The sequence below is a fragment of the Pygoscelis adeliae genome, unplaced genomic scaffold, assembly GCF_000699105.1.
Source record: "Pygoscelis adeliae isolate BGI_AS28 unplaced genomic scaffold, ASM69910v1 Scaffold175, whole genome shotgun sequence".
In the NCBI taxonomy this organism is placed as follows: domain Eukaryota; kingdom Metazoa; phylum Chordata; class Aves; order Sphenisciformes; family Spheniscidae; genus Pygoscelis; species Pygoscelis adeliae.
In genome coordinates, this window is record NW_008824941.1 from 515,791 (window position 1) to 530,998 (window position 15,208).

At 39.6% G+C, this 15,208-nt stretch overlaps 1 protein-coding gene across 14 annotated transcripts in view; it reads left to right on the plus strand.

Moving 5' to 3' along the window:
* SVIL (supervillin) overlaps positions 1-15,208 on the plus strand; it is a 112,220-nt gene that overhangs the window by 49,487 nt on the left and 47,525 nt on the right. For 10 of the 14 annotated variants that reach the window (XM_009325520.1, XM_009325510.1, XM_009325514.1 and 7 more), the window contains 7 exons: positions 4,302-4,359; positions 4,485-4,636; positions 5,051-5,735; positions 10,590-10,673; positions 12,692-13,576; positions 13,909-14,079; positions 14,707-14,741. In XM_009325520.1, the coding sequence (XP_009323795.1) occupies positions 4,352-4,359; positions 4,485-4,636; positions 5,051-5,735; positions 10,590-10,673; positions 12,692-13,576; positions 13,909-14,079; positions 14,707-14,741 (2,020 nt within the window). In that variant the 5' untranslated portion in view covers positions 4,302-4,351. The remainder of the gene's footprint in view (positions 1-4,301; positions 4,360-4,484; positions 4,637-5,050; positions 5,736-10,589; positions 10,674-12,691; positions 13,577-13,908; positions 14,080-14,706; positions 14,742-15,208) is intronic. The other 4 variants (XM_009325513.1, XM_009325524.1, XM_009325517.1 and 1 more) reach the window with 3 other exon arrangements.

Genomic DNA, 15,208 nt, shown 5'->3' on the forward strand with positions numbered 1-15,208 from the left:
TGAGAACCTTCACTTGAGAAACCTTCTCTGTAAGTTGCTTCTCAGTGAACTAATTTCTATTCCAAGATATCTCTGTTTCCTAAGAAATTATTCTCGTAACAAAGGCATCAGATTTGGTGTGCACCAGACTTAAGAAAAAGTTAGCAGTGGGAGCTGATGGTTACATACTGAGGGGGCTATTTGAGGCCAAACACTTTCTGAAAATGCAGGTTATTTGTCCCATCTAGGGCCTAACTTTGATCCAGATTTGCACATGTTGGAAAATCAGAGGAATATATTTAATTTTCAACTGAAACAGACTGAACTGAGGTTCAAAGAGTCTAGCTGAAGTCTCACACGTTGCTGCCTGCAGTTAAGCATTGAACATGTTAGTATGCCTCTGCTAGCATAAACAAAATGTAAATGCTTCTCCAGCCTGGTTTGTAGACCATCATCTTTCCAGGTGAGGAGAGGAGGAGGTAGGAACAAGTCTGGTAGGCTTCACTATTGTGTTAAATTTTCCTCAAAATGAAAATGTATATACCTGCATTACAATGGTTATTTACCATTTCTGAGAAATTAAGCCTCTGGCAGGTAAACTTTTGATCCACCTATATTCAGGCTTCACAAATATATGTGCTCACTCTCTACTAGGGACTTTTGGAAGGCTTGATTTAGTTTTTACAGCTTCTGTATTTTAAAAATAAAACTGTCACATGCCTGCAACCTTATCCACCTATATCCCCTCTGCTGTTATCGAAGCGGGCTTTCAGCAAAAACATATTTATATTCTGTAACAAATGTTTCTGAAAGATTTCTGAATTCTATAAGAAATCATTCACCTTAATTTAAGGAGTTTTTTTAAACATTTTTATAAGGTGCACTCCAAATGTACTTTTTGTCTTTTATTCTGGGACGAGACATGGAACAATACTGCTTTTGCTAAATACTGGTATTATAAGGTGAATTCTGCTCAGAAGGTCTACAGTTACCAAAATTAAGATGCCTCTTGAGAGTCTACCTTGGAGGGTATCCTACCATAGCATCCTGCTCAATATCCTAAAATACAGCCTGAAGTTCAGGGCTGTTCCTGAACTGTGGCTGTTCTGCCTCTTGCCCTTAACTATACTGACCAACAGTGCTTACAAAGTGTGTTAGCCTGAAGTAACTTAGATAAGGAGCTTTTTCTGTGAAATTAATTATTTTAAGCTTCTTAGTCTTTTCTTGTGTACTGAATCAGATCTTTGTGCTACCTTCTAGGTAGAAGTGTTGTTATTCTTTAACGCTGTCATGGGTGTCTTTGAAATGGTGTAATTTCTGATGGTCATGTGGAAAAACATCCCATGAACAGATGGGAAGTTGGCACCAACATATTCAAATTGCAAACTAAAAAAGAGAAACCCGATCACCTAAGCTTGCGAGGGCCAACCAGTGTCTTTGGGAGTGAAATTTCTCCAACTGGCTTTCATGTTTTGCAGTTAAATATTTCATTCAGCAAAAAGAAATCACTAGAGTAGAAGACTTCTGTATTTTATCTTCTTTTTTTGCTTTTTTGTGCTTCTTTTCCCCACCTCCCCAGAAGAAGAATATTGCCGAAACTGCTTTCACAAAAGAGCTCTGCAGATGTTGGCCAACCTAGCTGAAATTACTGTCTGGAATCTCAAGTGTGGAAAAAGTGTAAGGCAGCACAGAGTAGTCCCATGCTATTTTTGTCCCATCTTGTTTGGGAAGGTGTTGGAGAGATGCTTCATGAGGCCAGTGCTCTTTTTAGGACTGTAAAGCGGTAGTAGAATCTCTGGAACTTCAGCTAACACGTAGCAAGAGGGTGTTGAACTAATGCTGCTGGGAGTTCTTTGGATGTTCCACATTTCTTGTATGCGGACAACTTATAGTCAAGTTTCCTTTTTTTGGGGGGGGGGCGGGGGGGGGAGAAGACGACTTTAGTATATGAAGCTATGTTTTAGAGCTTTACTAAAGCTGTGTAAAAGACCTGGTCTCTGATGATGGTTTTAGGGACTGTATAAATCGGTGACTAGGGAAGAAAAATGATCAGGATTTGGATGGAATGTGGTTTTATTAACTGTGAGCTGTGGAGGCCTTTGACCTGTCTGAAGTGGCAGAACAATTATGGGTTTTGTTTTGACCATTTTATGTATGTATAGCCAACAGATGGAACAGAAAAACTAATAGACAGAGGAACAAACTTAAGCAGAAGTAGGTTTGGCAGAGCTGAGAGCAAAATATTTATGAGAAATCATTTCCTTTGGTGTGAATGTAAGGTTGGTTTCTTATGGATAAGTTCTCTGTTTAATACAGTTCCACTGCTAGCACAGCTTGAGTAGGCAGGGCAGCAGCAGGAGCTGCTCATGCGTTGAGAGAAAAGTCTGTGAAAACACAATGTAAGGGCTCATCTTTGCTTTGGTGTTGGTTCAGGATGCAAATTTTGCATTGCCCTAGTCCAGTTCCCATCCATCTCCAGAGATCTGTGCCTGGAGCTTGCTGACTTTCAGTGGTTATCTTGCACTGTCAACCTGGTCAACAGCGTAGGCTTCAGCCTGCTTTGCTGCAGATGCTGAAACTGGGCATGGAAGAGTTGTCCCTTGGGTTAGCACTGTTAAGTAGCTGCATACTTAGCTACTCTGCACTGCTACTTGCATCAAATGTGTACATATTAGATTTTTTTCATGGCATGATTACAATCTGAGCTAACCTGTCGAGAAATTGAAGCAGGTGGCTTGAGTCTGCTTTCTGTAAAAATGTAGACTAAAGGAGTTGTTGTGGAGAGTGGCCCAGCTGATTTCTTTTCCCTGTTAATTGCACATTCTCAGTAGGCACTCATCTGTAGCCTCAGATGCTATATTTATACCTCATTCATTTGCTGCTCTGAGTAGTCATGATCAGAATACAGTCATTCTTCTGATCCAAGACATTTTACCTGGAGTCCTAGTCCAACCTTTTCAGCACGTAAGGTTGATATGACAGCCGATGTCAATAGTACCTATCTGTATCTATGAGGTATGAGCACTGGTATTGACTACAGCAAACTTCCTGGATATGTGTCAGCTAAGCTGATACCCTGACTTAGCTATGCATGTAAGTTCTTGCAGTAGAGGAAAGGGAGAGAAGGTGCATCTGACCTTTAAAAGGGTGGTGTTTCAATAATGTTCATCTTCTAAGTATCTAGAGCAATGAAGTGTGGTAGGGAAAAAAGTGGATAGATTTACTTCTGCAGTGGTGTGGAACAGTGTCTACTAGAAACTCCTGACTCATCTGGTGTTTCTCATGGCAACCTAGGGCTGATTTAGCAGGCTGTAGACTTTAGCTTGCTTTAACTTTTTATTCCTGGGTCAACAGGATCAGAACCCCAGAGGAGTGTTGCATCAGAATAGGCGCACGCAGCTTTTAGCACCACATCTTTGCCAAGGCAATGATATGGGTGGGGGTGGAGGTGTGTAGGGGTTTGTTACACCCCACACACGCCCCAGTCCACTGCATCCTTTGACAGCCTGGATGGTTTCTCTTCCTGGTGGTAAGAAGTCACACCACACTTGTTTATGTAGTACTCACTGCTCCAGTGTGGTTTGCAAACTTCACTGATAACTGTGCACATATGTGTGTATATATAGGGATTACTTCATCTATCATGCCTCCTGTTGGTTCACTACTGTTTTGTGAACGGTGACAGCTGTCTACTAGCACATAACACCACCAAACAGTTTAGGGCGAGAGAAGGAAAGTATGTCCAATTAAAACTACAAGGGAAAATTAGCAGAGGAGAAAGTGATTAATCATGCAGGAGTATCATGAGGGTACACAGTAATTTTCACTCCAACCATGAGTCAGGGGGATTCTTGGGATTTGCTCAATAGAAGGGAGAGGAGGAAAGTAAGGAATAGGATACACTGTTTCTCTTTAAACATAGTCAGTCCCCAACCTTTGTGTAGACAGGGTAAGCAGTAATTCCATACTACCTGGTTTTGAAAGCGGTTACTACAGCACGTAAGCTTGACCTCAGCTAATCAAAATACAACTTGCCCAGTTTATACTAGATCTTGAAAACTGCTAGGATGCATAGCAGATTCTAGCTTAGCCTGGAAGTACCTGGAGGGGAGGACTCCTTGGTGTTTACACCTATGTGCCTAATGCACTTTTGATAATGCAAGCTTAGTAAACTAGGAAAACAAGAGGAAAATGCTTGTTCCCCAACAAAAGCTATTTCAAACCTCTTAACTTTATTTGACTGTTCCTTCTTATTCTAAAGCATTTTAGCAAGTTTCTGAAACTTAGTAGCTTACAAACTGTATAATCTTTTGTTGTCTCAGTTTCAGAATTAAGAAAACTGTTTGAACCAAACAACCAAGATTTTTTGGAAATGAAAAGGTAAAAAAAAAAAAGCCTTTGGCCTGTAAAACAAAACACACAGCTTGTTTTGTTACCTCCTCTTAGAAACTCTCCCCACAAATCTTCAAAGGTGCCTGATTTCACATTTTTCACATCTGTTTCAGAAAAGAGAGAATAGCTAGACGCTTAGAGGGAATTGAAAATGATACACAACCTATGCTTCTACAAAACTGTCCAGGATCAGTCACACACCGTTTACTAGAGGAAGATACGCCAAGATATATGCGTGCAACTGATCCATACAGTCCCCATTTAGGTAAGTAGTAGGTATCAGTCCATCTTGCGTTACTGAATTACTTCATGTTTACTACCCTATCATTTATGCAGTACATGGAGAAGAGTTTTATAGAAGAGCTGTGGTCAGGGCTTTTTTTAACTTGCCTTTTAATTCTCCAGTTGTCTTATTTGAAAAAGGTTGATTATCAATATTTTTTTAAAACAACAGTAATTTGGTATGAGACTCTTAAGGAATTATAACTAATACACGTTTCTTAATCATTTGTATGTGCTTTTGGAGACGTAAGTGCAAAAATGTAATGTGTCTGTGCAGTCACTAGTACGCTTTGATTTGTAAGAAAATGGGAAGCTTTTGGTTCACTCGATGTGAATAGTGGGTAGGGTACTCGGAGTTTTGGGATGAACTTACTCGTATATGTTGTACTTTTGACAGGAAGATCAAATGAAGAGGAGGAAACTTCAGATTCTTCTGTAGAAAAACAACCCAGATCATCCAGATACCGAGCAGAAATCACAGGAGGTAATACAGAGCCTTTGTATAGTACAGGAAACATGGATGTCCAGGAACTAGAGTCAAAAGCAGAAAGAATAGCTAGGTACAAGGCAGAGAGGCGGCGCCAGCTGGCAGAAAAATATGGATTATCTCTTGATTCTGATTTGGATTCTGACTACTCATCCAGATATACACGGGCAAGGAAAGATCCCGACAGCATGGAAAGAAAGGGAGTGAAAAGTGAAAGGCAAGATGATGAAAACAAGGACTGTGGCTCCCTGTATTTGTCCAGGACTGAGATGAAGGAGTCAAAGAGTATGATTTCTGAATCCAAAGAGTACTCCAGCCATGAAAAAGATGGTGTTCCAGATAAAGACCACCTCTCAAATGAAAAGAGTGACAGAAAAGCAGATGATGACAGTGCCATTAGACAGGCTTCTGACCCTTCAGCAACCTTGGATAGTTCTGTCTCCCTTTCACTTTCTGGACGAGAATCTTCCTCCTATAACGAAGTGCCAATATCACCAAAGCAAACCCCCAGAGAGTCCCTTTCTTCACCAAAGCGGGCAGCCTCACCAATCCATTTGCAGAATGACCAGCCCTTGCACAGTAACATCAGACAAAGGTAAGCATGATTTTTATTTGTTTGTTTATACAGTAGATTCCTTTATTTTAATCATCTTCTGCAGCAGTGTCTACAGTATTTGTGGGAATGTATTTATTACTCTTGAAGAATATATTTAGTGGTTTTGGATGTCTCAGGCTGGATTGGTTGGGTTTATTGAATCACAGTGTGTTTCTGATACAAGGAAGTGGGTATCTATTTCTAGGATTAGATATGTCCTTGGTTTCACTTTATATTTATAGAATTTATGCTAAAATTAGGCCCTTTGGGGGGGGTGGGTGGAATAACTGATGTTTAAGATATTTACACAAACTAGAAATTGAAGCAGTTATGGTTCTAAATCTGCTTTTTTTTTTTCCCCATAACCTGTTAGAGCAAGACTTTAACTTTTTTCCTCTATAGCCTGTAATTGTTTGGGTTGGGGCTTCCAAGTAAAGGCAAGTTGTTTCTCAGTGCAGATTTGAATAGTGTCATGATGGCTTCTGCCAAAATAAAACAGGTCTCAGTTTAAAGCTGAAAAGTGTCTTGGGTCTGTTGAAATAATAGTTGATTTGTTTCCCTGCTGTGAAAGTGTAAAAACCCTTTTGAACTGTGATAGTTAATCTTTCAGATAATATCGGGGTATGTGTGTGAAGGGGCAGAGGGGAGAGTTAAAATTCCATGCTGAATTTGGAAAATGTAGCCTCCCTCATGGTATGCTGAATTACTTCAGATTTGACAAATTTAATCCAGTAATAGGGTAACCAGAGTCTCCCAGAAGGAAAAAAAAAAATTTTCACTAATTTCACATTGTAGTTTCACACTGTAGTGCAAAAACAGACTGTCAAAATGTTACGATGACTGAAAACAACGCATGACTAAGAGTTTTTTAAAAGTATGATTTTCTCTAAGTGTGATTCTTATTTCTAGGTAGGTGGATAAATGGAAAATAATAACTGTAAAAACTTACATTAAAATGTTGCAGCTAAAAATGATCTAAATTGTAATGAGAACTTAATTGTAAACACATCTGCATCATGCTGAGTAGTGCTGACTGTTTCTAAAAAACTGAAACGAACGGGCATAAACTGAACCGTTCAGTTTTTGGCATTTTTTGCAGTAGGTTCAGAAACAAGCTACCTTTACTGGACTTCTTTATCCTTCCCATCAAAATCACAAAACTTAATTCTTACTTGTTGTGGCCTTTCTTATTAACTCGTATAAGCATACCTTAAAGTTTGAATGAGGAAGCAATCTTCCACGTCAAAGGTTAACCACCTGGTGGATTAAGTCATCTATTTACAGTGCCTGTAAACTGCTCAAATGTACTTAGCCTTCTTTTTTGTTTCACTTTATTGCATTGGACACACCAGTAGTAGTCTCTTAATATTTTTTTCATAGCTTTTCATTATTCAGGTGACTTCTAATCCTGCTCACCTTCTTTTGCATGGATATGTGGCTATATGAGCTATCATTGGACTCTCCCAATTAAGCCAAAATGTTAAAGGAATATTGTCATTTCAAAAAAGCCATCAGAGGGAAAGTAAGTCAACATACTTAGGAAGTACGTCTTATATTTAGTTTACGTTTTACGCTTACAATTCTGCTACAACAGTAAGGAAAATAGTCATCGCAGGGTCATCCATACAACAGAGATCAGAGTTGCATTGAAATTCCTTGAGCTGACTAGGTTATTCCAGGCTCCAAAAAGCTTGTCTCTGAAGCAGTCTCAACTCAAATACTACAAAATATTATCCCTTATCTTCAAATGGTCAGTTTGAGATAAATCTCTTGACTAATCCAATTACTGATAGGAAGGGATATTGGAGCAATAGGCCTTTGGCAGGTTGGTTGTTTTAGAAGGTGAAGGAAGGGACAAAGTTTTCAGCCTTAGGAAAGCGAAGAGAATGGCCCATCAAACTTTATAGCCAAGAATGTGTCTGCTGCAGTGTAAAAAGGGGTTTTATTTTCTTTACTCTCATAAAGCAATCCTCGTCCCCGTTTCTGTGAGGGGAAACCAGTGAAACGCTGAATAACAAAATGCCTTCTAGGTTGTTACCTCTTCCAACTCAGGAGAAGCTGTGCTGAACACAGCATTGGTGAAACAGCATGCTGGCTATAGAGAGACACCTGAATCCGCTCAGTCATAGATTAGCCTTTAAGGTGGAGAAATCAGGTCTCCCTATAAAGCGCTCTCATTTTTAGCTGACAAGTGTGTTTTTTCTAATGCAGCTCTATAAACCGGTTACAAGTTCAGACTGAGCAGGCTGAAGGTATTATCAAATCATTCACAAATTCCAGCTGTGTCTTTTTAAAGCTGCCACTTCTGGCATTAACTATTTTTTTGTAATAAAAGGTGCTGCAGAAGTTAGGCAGAAGAGAAATAATTAAGGAAACTGTTTTTAATGGGGGCATACTTTTTCATTTGTTAAGAGTTATATGTCCCTATGAGATCTAATGCTGTGTGAAACACTAAGGGATCAGCTGTGTTTGGCAAGCACTGGAGACAGGCCCCTTCTGCAAGGTCTTCCTTTTTTTGAGACTTAGTTGTTCTCTGTTTCCAGATAATGAAACGGTGAGATCCATTTTCAGGTGGGTTCTGATGTTAGGACAGTTCCAGAGTTTGAACTCCATCCCATTTGTGGTGTGGTCATTTTTACTTCTCTGTTCTGCAGTAGTGCCATACTAACAAATGAGAGACTGGGGCAAAAGCAGCAGTAATAAGCCATAACTTAATACAAATTGCTGACTGCATTATCACTAATTTCAGATTCTTTCTGGACGAGGCTTGGGTCAGTATTTGTGTAAAAAGGGTTTCCCACAATTACTGTCTGTCTGATCTTTTGAAGGAAATCGTCTGCACCCTCCAAGATGTGGTGTAGCTCTTACAGCAGCCAAGAGTTTAAACTGGGGATTTGGTCTCTTGTTTGGATACGCGTGTAGGCAGTCGGTGGTATTTTAAAGGCCAAGTTGCCAAGAGCCTGTTCTTCATTTTAATACCCCTGACAACTTCCAGTGCCAGTGCGTACTCACTGGTGTGATATTCAGAGATTTAAGAATAACCTCTCAGAAACTCTTGTCCCTGTTTCTGAGGGGTAAAGAAGTCATTGCCTATTTCCATGCAGTCTGTTTAAAGTTACTGTGTGGTAGTCTCCTATGAGGCCATTTGCACAAGCAAAATAAGGGCTAACGCCAGCTTTCCAGGTGGCTGCAGTTTTGAAGTCAGTTCCACGTTATATAGGTTGCAAAATTGTTTTTGTTAAATTTAAATTTGCTGAGTTCAAATTAGAAAATAAATGCAGCTTGCTTCAGAATACATATGAAAGCTTTGTGCCTTCAGTCCTAAGACGATTTAATAATTAATCCTGTTATCCATCACTGAGAAGACAACAAAGTGCTGAGAAGGTATTGTTTGACATTGTCTGCGTTTGGCTGCTGAAGTGGCTGATTAACTCTAAATTCAAAACGTGGCTTGCGTTCTTCTGACTTCTCTCTTCAAAGGATGAATGATCAAGTACAAATAATTGCTGCTTGGGCCATGCCCACTATAAAAATATGCCAAAGTACACATTAAGAGACAAGAAGGAAGTTTGTTTGCTTCAAAGCAATTCTAGCTACTGGGTCAGCTCCTGTGAAAGGTTTTTACCTCCTATTTGGTCAGTTCCTTTAGGACTTCAAAAACATTTGGAAAAACAAAAGGTGTTTTAATAGTCGGTGTTTGACTTTGTTCCAAGCTTGGTTTGGATAAGGTGACAACTGTAGGTGAGTTCTCAAATTTAAACTTACTTGCCGTAAATGCAGTTATCTTAAGAACAGTTATTGATTTGACCTTTTTCAACTATTTTTATTAGAAGACCAGCTAAGAAAAATTGAAGTAGATGACCTGGAGCTTAATTTGGGATTTTCATCCCAAATAGCTCTACTGCAATGCAAGGAGTTCTTTCAGATGTAGCTATAGGTAATGGAAAGCAGCCTGGCCGCTTGTCACCTCCAGGGAGTTTGTTTGTAAATGTTAGTGTGGCCGGACAGTCTGTGCTTGCAAGGTTAAAAGTATTTGATGTGATCGACTGTTGCTGAGGGACTGTAGATGAAGGTGGGCATTAGGAAAGTATTTGAGAAACTGCATGTAGGTAGCCTGCAGACACCTTTTCCTGTAGGGCTTTTAAGTTTGCAGTGTTCTTGTTTCTTTTTATGCTTTCAGCTCCAAAATGGAAACAGAATAACGTCAAGACAAGATCAAACTAGGGGTTACTTTGTTTTTTAAGTTTTTCCTTTCCGGTGTCACCCAGTGACCCGGTACGTTTTACTTGAGCTAACTGGGTTTTCATTTCTGAAGCTTTTGTGACACAGGGCTACAAGAGGAGAGAGGGGTTCCAGCTGCTCCTGAGAATTTCTTAGGAAGAATGATATAGCCATCTGAATTTCTAACTTCATTAAATTCATATAACTACCTTGTTTTGGACCCAGCGGTCTTTACCACTTTAAACCATAAATTAAAGTAACGGTTTTAGCAACTTTTCCAGGTGTCCTTACACAAACCCTTCTAACTGACCTGCAATGGCACATGGCAAAAATAAGATTGTCTAGTTGCTTTCACTTCTCAAATTCTGGGCAATGTACACTTGGTAAAGTTACCTTTGCAGAATATTTAACATTCAGAACACCTTTTAGATATTTGTGGAATTAATATGATAGTTTTTTTCACAGTTTATCAACTTTCGATTTGATTAATGTGCTGTGCTTTTATTTTCATGAACAGTCCTCTGTAATTGAGTAATTAGAAAACAAAAAAAGCAGTGGGGAGGGAAGATTGGGAGAAACAATGGGAGCATGTGTTGAGATCTCAAAAATTACCTGAAGTTCTGTTTTCTGTAGTAGTGCAGGGAAAGCAAAACCTGAATGGTTTCTTCAGAAAGATTCGGAAGGGGACACACCTTCACTTATCAGCTGGCCCTCCAGGTATCATAAAACATAGCTGTGTGGCTAACAATCAGACTACAAACCTCCCCTTTCTTTCCCTTTACTCTGTCTTCATTTAACACTTACCTTTAATTTTCCTTTAACAGCAGCACGTTAGAAAGTGTTGTTTCTTGCGGGTAAACAGCTGTTGAAACTTTTCTGAAGCATCTGCTTTTATTGTTACTTACAACCAATTAGTATTTTGATGAAGAAGTACAAATGCCTCTACCTTCTTCCACAGCTACTACCATTCTGGCTTCCACTAATTTTTATAACTTCTTATTTTATCCCACTTTGTACTCTCCAAACCAGCAGATTTTTATACCACACACCAATCCATCTTAGCATTCCCTACAATTAATTCCTTTAATTCCAAAGGACATGGTACAAGAGAAGTAAAAAATTTATATTGAAAAGTAAAGCAGGATCTTGATCAGAGCTACAAGCAGCTGCTTTCTCCCAGTTTGGTAACACATACAGTTAGCCCACCATGAGAAGCATTGCAGGAAGACTCTTTTCCGTGTTCCTGATGAAAGTAATTCTTATAACCCAATACTAACATCAGTGTGGATGTTCTGGAGAATGCTTGGTACATGTAGTTTAAAGAATCACTTTTTCAGACTGAACACACTTTCTGTGCTTAAGTAACTTTGAGAAGTTTCCCTGATAAGTGCACCAATCCTCAGAGATAAGAAACACGAAAATATTAGAAAGGCTGGTGTTTCAGATAACTTTGGATATCCTGAATTATTCTCTCAGATATTCATTTGCCTTTTTTTCTAAATCTTGCTTTTTTTAAATAATGTAAACTCCAAAATGTCTGTTGGTAGCAAGCCTGGAATTGCATATACTTGGAGCTGGATTGCTTACTTTCAAACAAAGAGCTAGTCTCCTGTTGTAACTGAGTTTCTCTCCTTCCCCAGAATTAAAATCATTTCAGTTAAAACCATTTGGGAGGGGAGGAAGTGCAGGGCTTTCATTTTTAATACTGTGTATGCGATATTTACAAACGTTCGCCCTGTAAGCTGTCCAAACACTCAGCGTGGCTGTAAAACTGCTGGAGAGCTTACCTGCAGTTGTAGTTGTAGAGCGAAGGCTGCCTCCGGCTGCACGTGCTTGCCTTCTGTTAGTGGAGTTGCATTAAGTGTCTAAAGGTAGAATACGACTGTTTTGCATGGATGTTACAGAAGTCTAGAGGTGTTTCTAGAAAATACACTGAAGTAAGGTAACTTTGGAGAACATTCCTGTAAGGTTTGCATGTTAGAATGTAATGAAATGTTTTAAAACAGAATGCCTGTCTCGTTTTTTGGGTTTTTTTTTAATCCTTTTCTGCCCTGCAAGCCCTCTGAATAGCAACAGCCATGCCATAGTTTCACTTTGGGCTTTAAGGCTTGCGCTTTCAACATTTTTTCTCACTTACTGAAACAGGTTACACTACATGTAACATTTTAGATGTCTTCTATGATACACAAAAGCACAAGTAAAAAAGTCTCTGGCAAAACATCCGAAGGGCTAGGTGGAGATAACAACATGTTTTTTCATCCCTTTCCCCAATGCAACAGCATCTTGATATGACATAAGCTGCCCAGTGTTTAGACATCTTCAAAAATCCCACTACATACATGATTGCCAATGGAATTTGCAATTTCAGGCTGAACCCAACACTTTGATAATATAAAAAGCAGTATTGATCATCTTGTTTGTTGGAGACTATGGGTACATGCTGTTTGGCAAACGCAGTTGTGACCTCATGGGGACATGCTGTACGTTTTCAGAGCTTGCTCAGTTACCTTCTCAGGAGTCATGCATGTTCAAGGCCCTGTGAATCACTGGAATGTTTTTGAGCAATGTTACTGCTAAGGGGGGGGGGGGGGGGCATCATAAGATTGCTTTCTTTTATGTATCGATTGCTTTTTATTTTAATACGATGTTGCTGTCTGTACCCACAGCAGGTGTCTGTGTTCCTTCCCAGAATGGGTATTGCTGTTCACAGCTTTAATCCTTTTTCTTTCTTAAAGAGTAAAAGTTAGAGAGAAACTGGTGAAAGAGGAGAGTGCTCGTGGAAGCCCTGAACTTGTCACAGACACAGTATCTCAGAGAAAATCCCATCCAGTGCCAGCTCACTACATGCCTCTTCAGACAGAAACATCTGCCTTTGATAGGGTTATAAATCGGCCTGTCAGTTCAGTCCGCCAACCAATACATGGCTATATGCAGCCTGCTGGCATTGCTCACACAGCTCAGCTGATGGCAACAGAAGAACCAGCAAACATCTCTGTTGGCAGCCTCCTCCTACCAGACAATGTTAGCCTCTTAACAAAATCGTCAGCAGCCACTGCATCAGAGAGTGAAAAGAAAGAGGCACTTGGTTATGGAGCAAAGCCTGTTGAAGAAGATTCCTTGGAGGGTGAACAGGCTTCCAAAGGCAGAAGGCCAATTTTGCCATCTGAGATTCGCAAGCAAGGGAAGAATCACGAAGGCCTCTTTGGAGGAGAAGTGGATACCCCTGTGGGGAGTTCCTCTTTCGCAAGCAAGCTGAAAGTTAACTCAGAAGTTCAGAGAGAGCTGGAGTGCAATAAGAGGCAGGCTCCTGAGCAAGAGTTTAAGACCCCTGAGAACATAGAAAGGAGTGAAGCTGTTATGTACATACAGAGTGGGTCTGTATCACAGCCTGCCAAGGCAAAAGCTCCTGTTTGGAAAGCGTCGACAGCAAAGCATAAAGTCCTGACTCGCTCAATGTCTGACTATGCTGTGGCTCCTAAGCTAGAAGCTTTTAAAAGTAAGGAGAGCATGGAAGCAAATGCACCAAACGGTGAGATTGGCATGGTTGACACAAAAGTCTCTGTTGCCCAGCTCCGTAATGTCTTTCTGGAGACTGCTAATGCCAACAAGAAAACAGAACTGTAGGTGACATTTCAGACATATTTTCGTGTGAAACTTGCACGTCCTTGGCAAAAATTACACACACTCAACAGCAGTTGTGATCGGCACTTAAAGCACACAGCTTAGCTCTCACCAGTGTGTACTGGAGGCTGAGATGGTTTGAATCCCGCTTCTGTGCTTCTGCTTGCTAGTGCAAGTTGTGATGTGGGGTAGCTGGAATGTGTACGTCTGTGCATGTTACCGGAGGAGCATGCAGAGTGATCTCTAGTGAATTGTTGAGATGCTTACATCTATGCTTTACTTCTCTCTTCTATTTTCTTTTCTATGCGCTTTCTATCATGTGGTTTAAAAGTGAATCTCGGTTTGAGATGTCAACGGCAGGTAGCACTTTGTCGGCCAATGGTGACCGTGAAAGAGGGCCACGAAGGCCGAGGCGCTATTTTTCTCCTGGTGAAAATAGAAAGACTTCTGAGAGATTTAAAACTCAACCTATAACATCAGCAGAACGAAAGGAGACAGATAGGTAGGCACATATGTAGCTCTGTGTAGCATTCTGGTGCAGGTAGACATGAACAAGCTTGTGAAGAGACTTTGTTCATTTATTAGCATAAACGTTTTGCAAGGTTATTGTTTCTCTTTAAAAACAATCAAGTATTTGTTATAGCTTCTTATAAAATATAAAACCAAAACACTGATGACAAAACCAATTTGTTGCAAATCCCCCCCACGTAAAATGGTGAACAATGAATCATCATAAAGCATTATAGCTGTCTGGTTCTGTCTAATGATAAATGCTTTTGTCTGGTTTTATATCAAGTTTCCTTTCCATCTACTCTGCTTTATCATTTACTTTTTTTGTAAACAACCAAAGCTACATATTTAAGAGAGCTGGCAGCAAATCTTAGACTTTCATCTTACGCAAGATGAACTGGAAATCATTTTCCTTTACTGTATTTAAGTTTGGCTGCAATTGCTTGCCTTTCTGCTTTATTAAAGGATGTCAAAGTGGAAACTGTTGAAACTTGAAAAATAGATAAAGTTTTCCCACTCTTAAGACTTTTGAGGTCCTGCTACTTCAGATGGAGTTTGAATTTAATTTTTCATGTCTCATTTCCAGCTAACTTCTTTCTGTTTGATAATTTTTCACTAGGTCAATTTTGAGTGCAGAAATACCAACTGCTGAAGGTACGTTACTATACTATTTTCTAAGGAAGAAATGGGAGCAAATGTGTTTTGTTATGTTTTAACTGGAGAACTATTCGATAATGCAAACAAAGTCCACTTGAAAATAACTTTCATTACCTATAATAAGTTTGAAGTATCACTTTTCCTTGGGCCATGTCTACTACAGACTTGATTTCAAGTTCATTTAAGTCCAAAAGTCTGTCTATGGATACCAAACTTTGTATGGGAGGCAAGGGGGCAGAATGGCTTGATGCTTTTCAACATTTTTTATTTTTTTTTCTGATTTAGACGATAAATAAGCTAGTTGATGGAGAAAAAGAATATACATTTTAATCAGTGGTCTAGGACTAATAACTAAAAAAGCCTTTACTATAGTGTGAAACTGATATTGGTAACATGTCATCTAGCTGAGGAAGTTGCAAGATGCTGGTTATTAAATTATATAATTCAGTCTGCCGTCTTGCTTC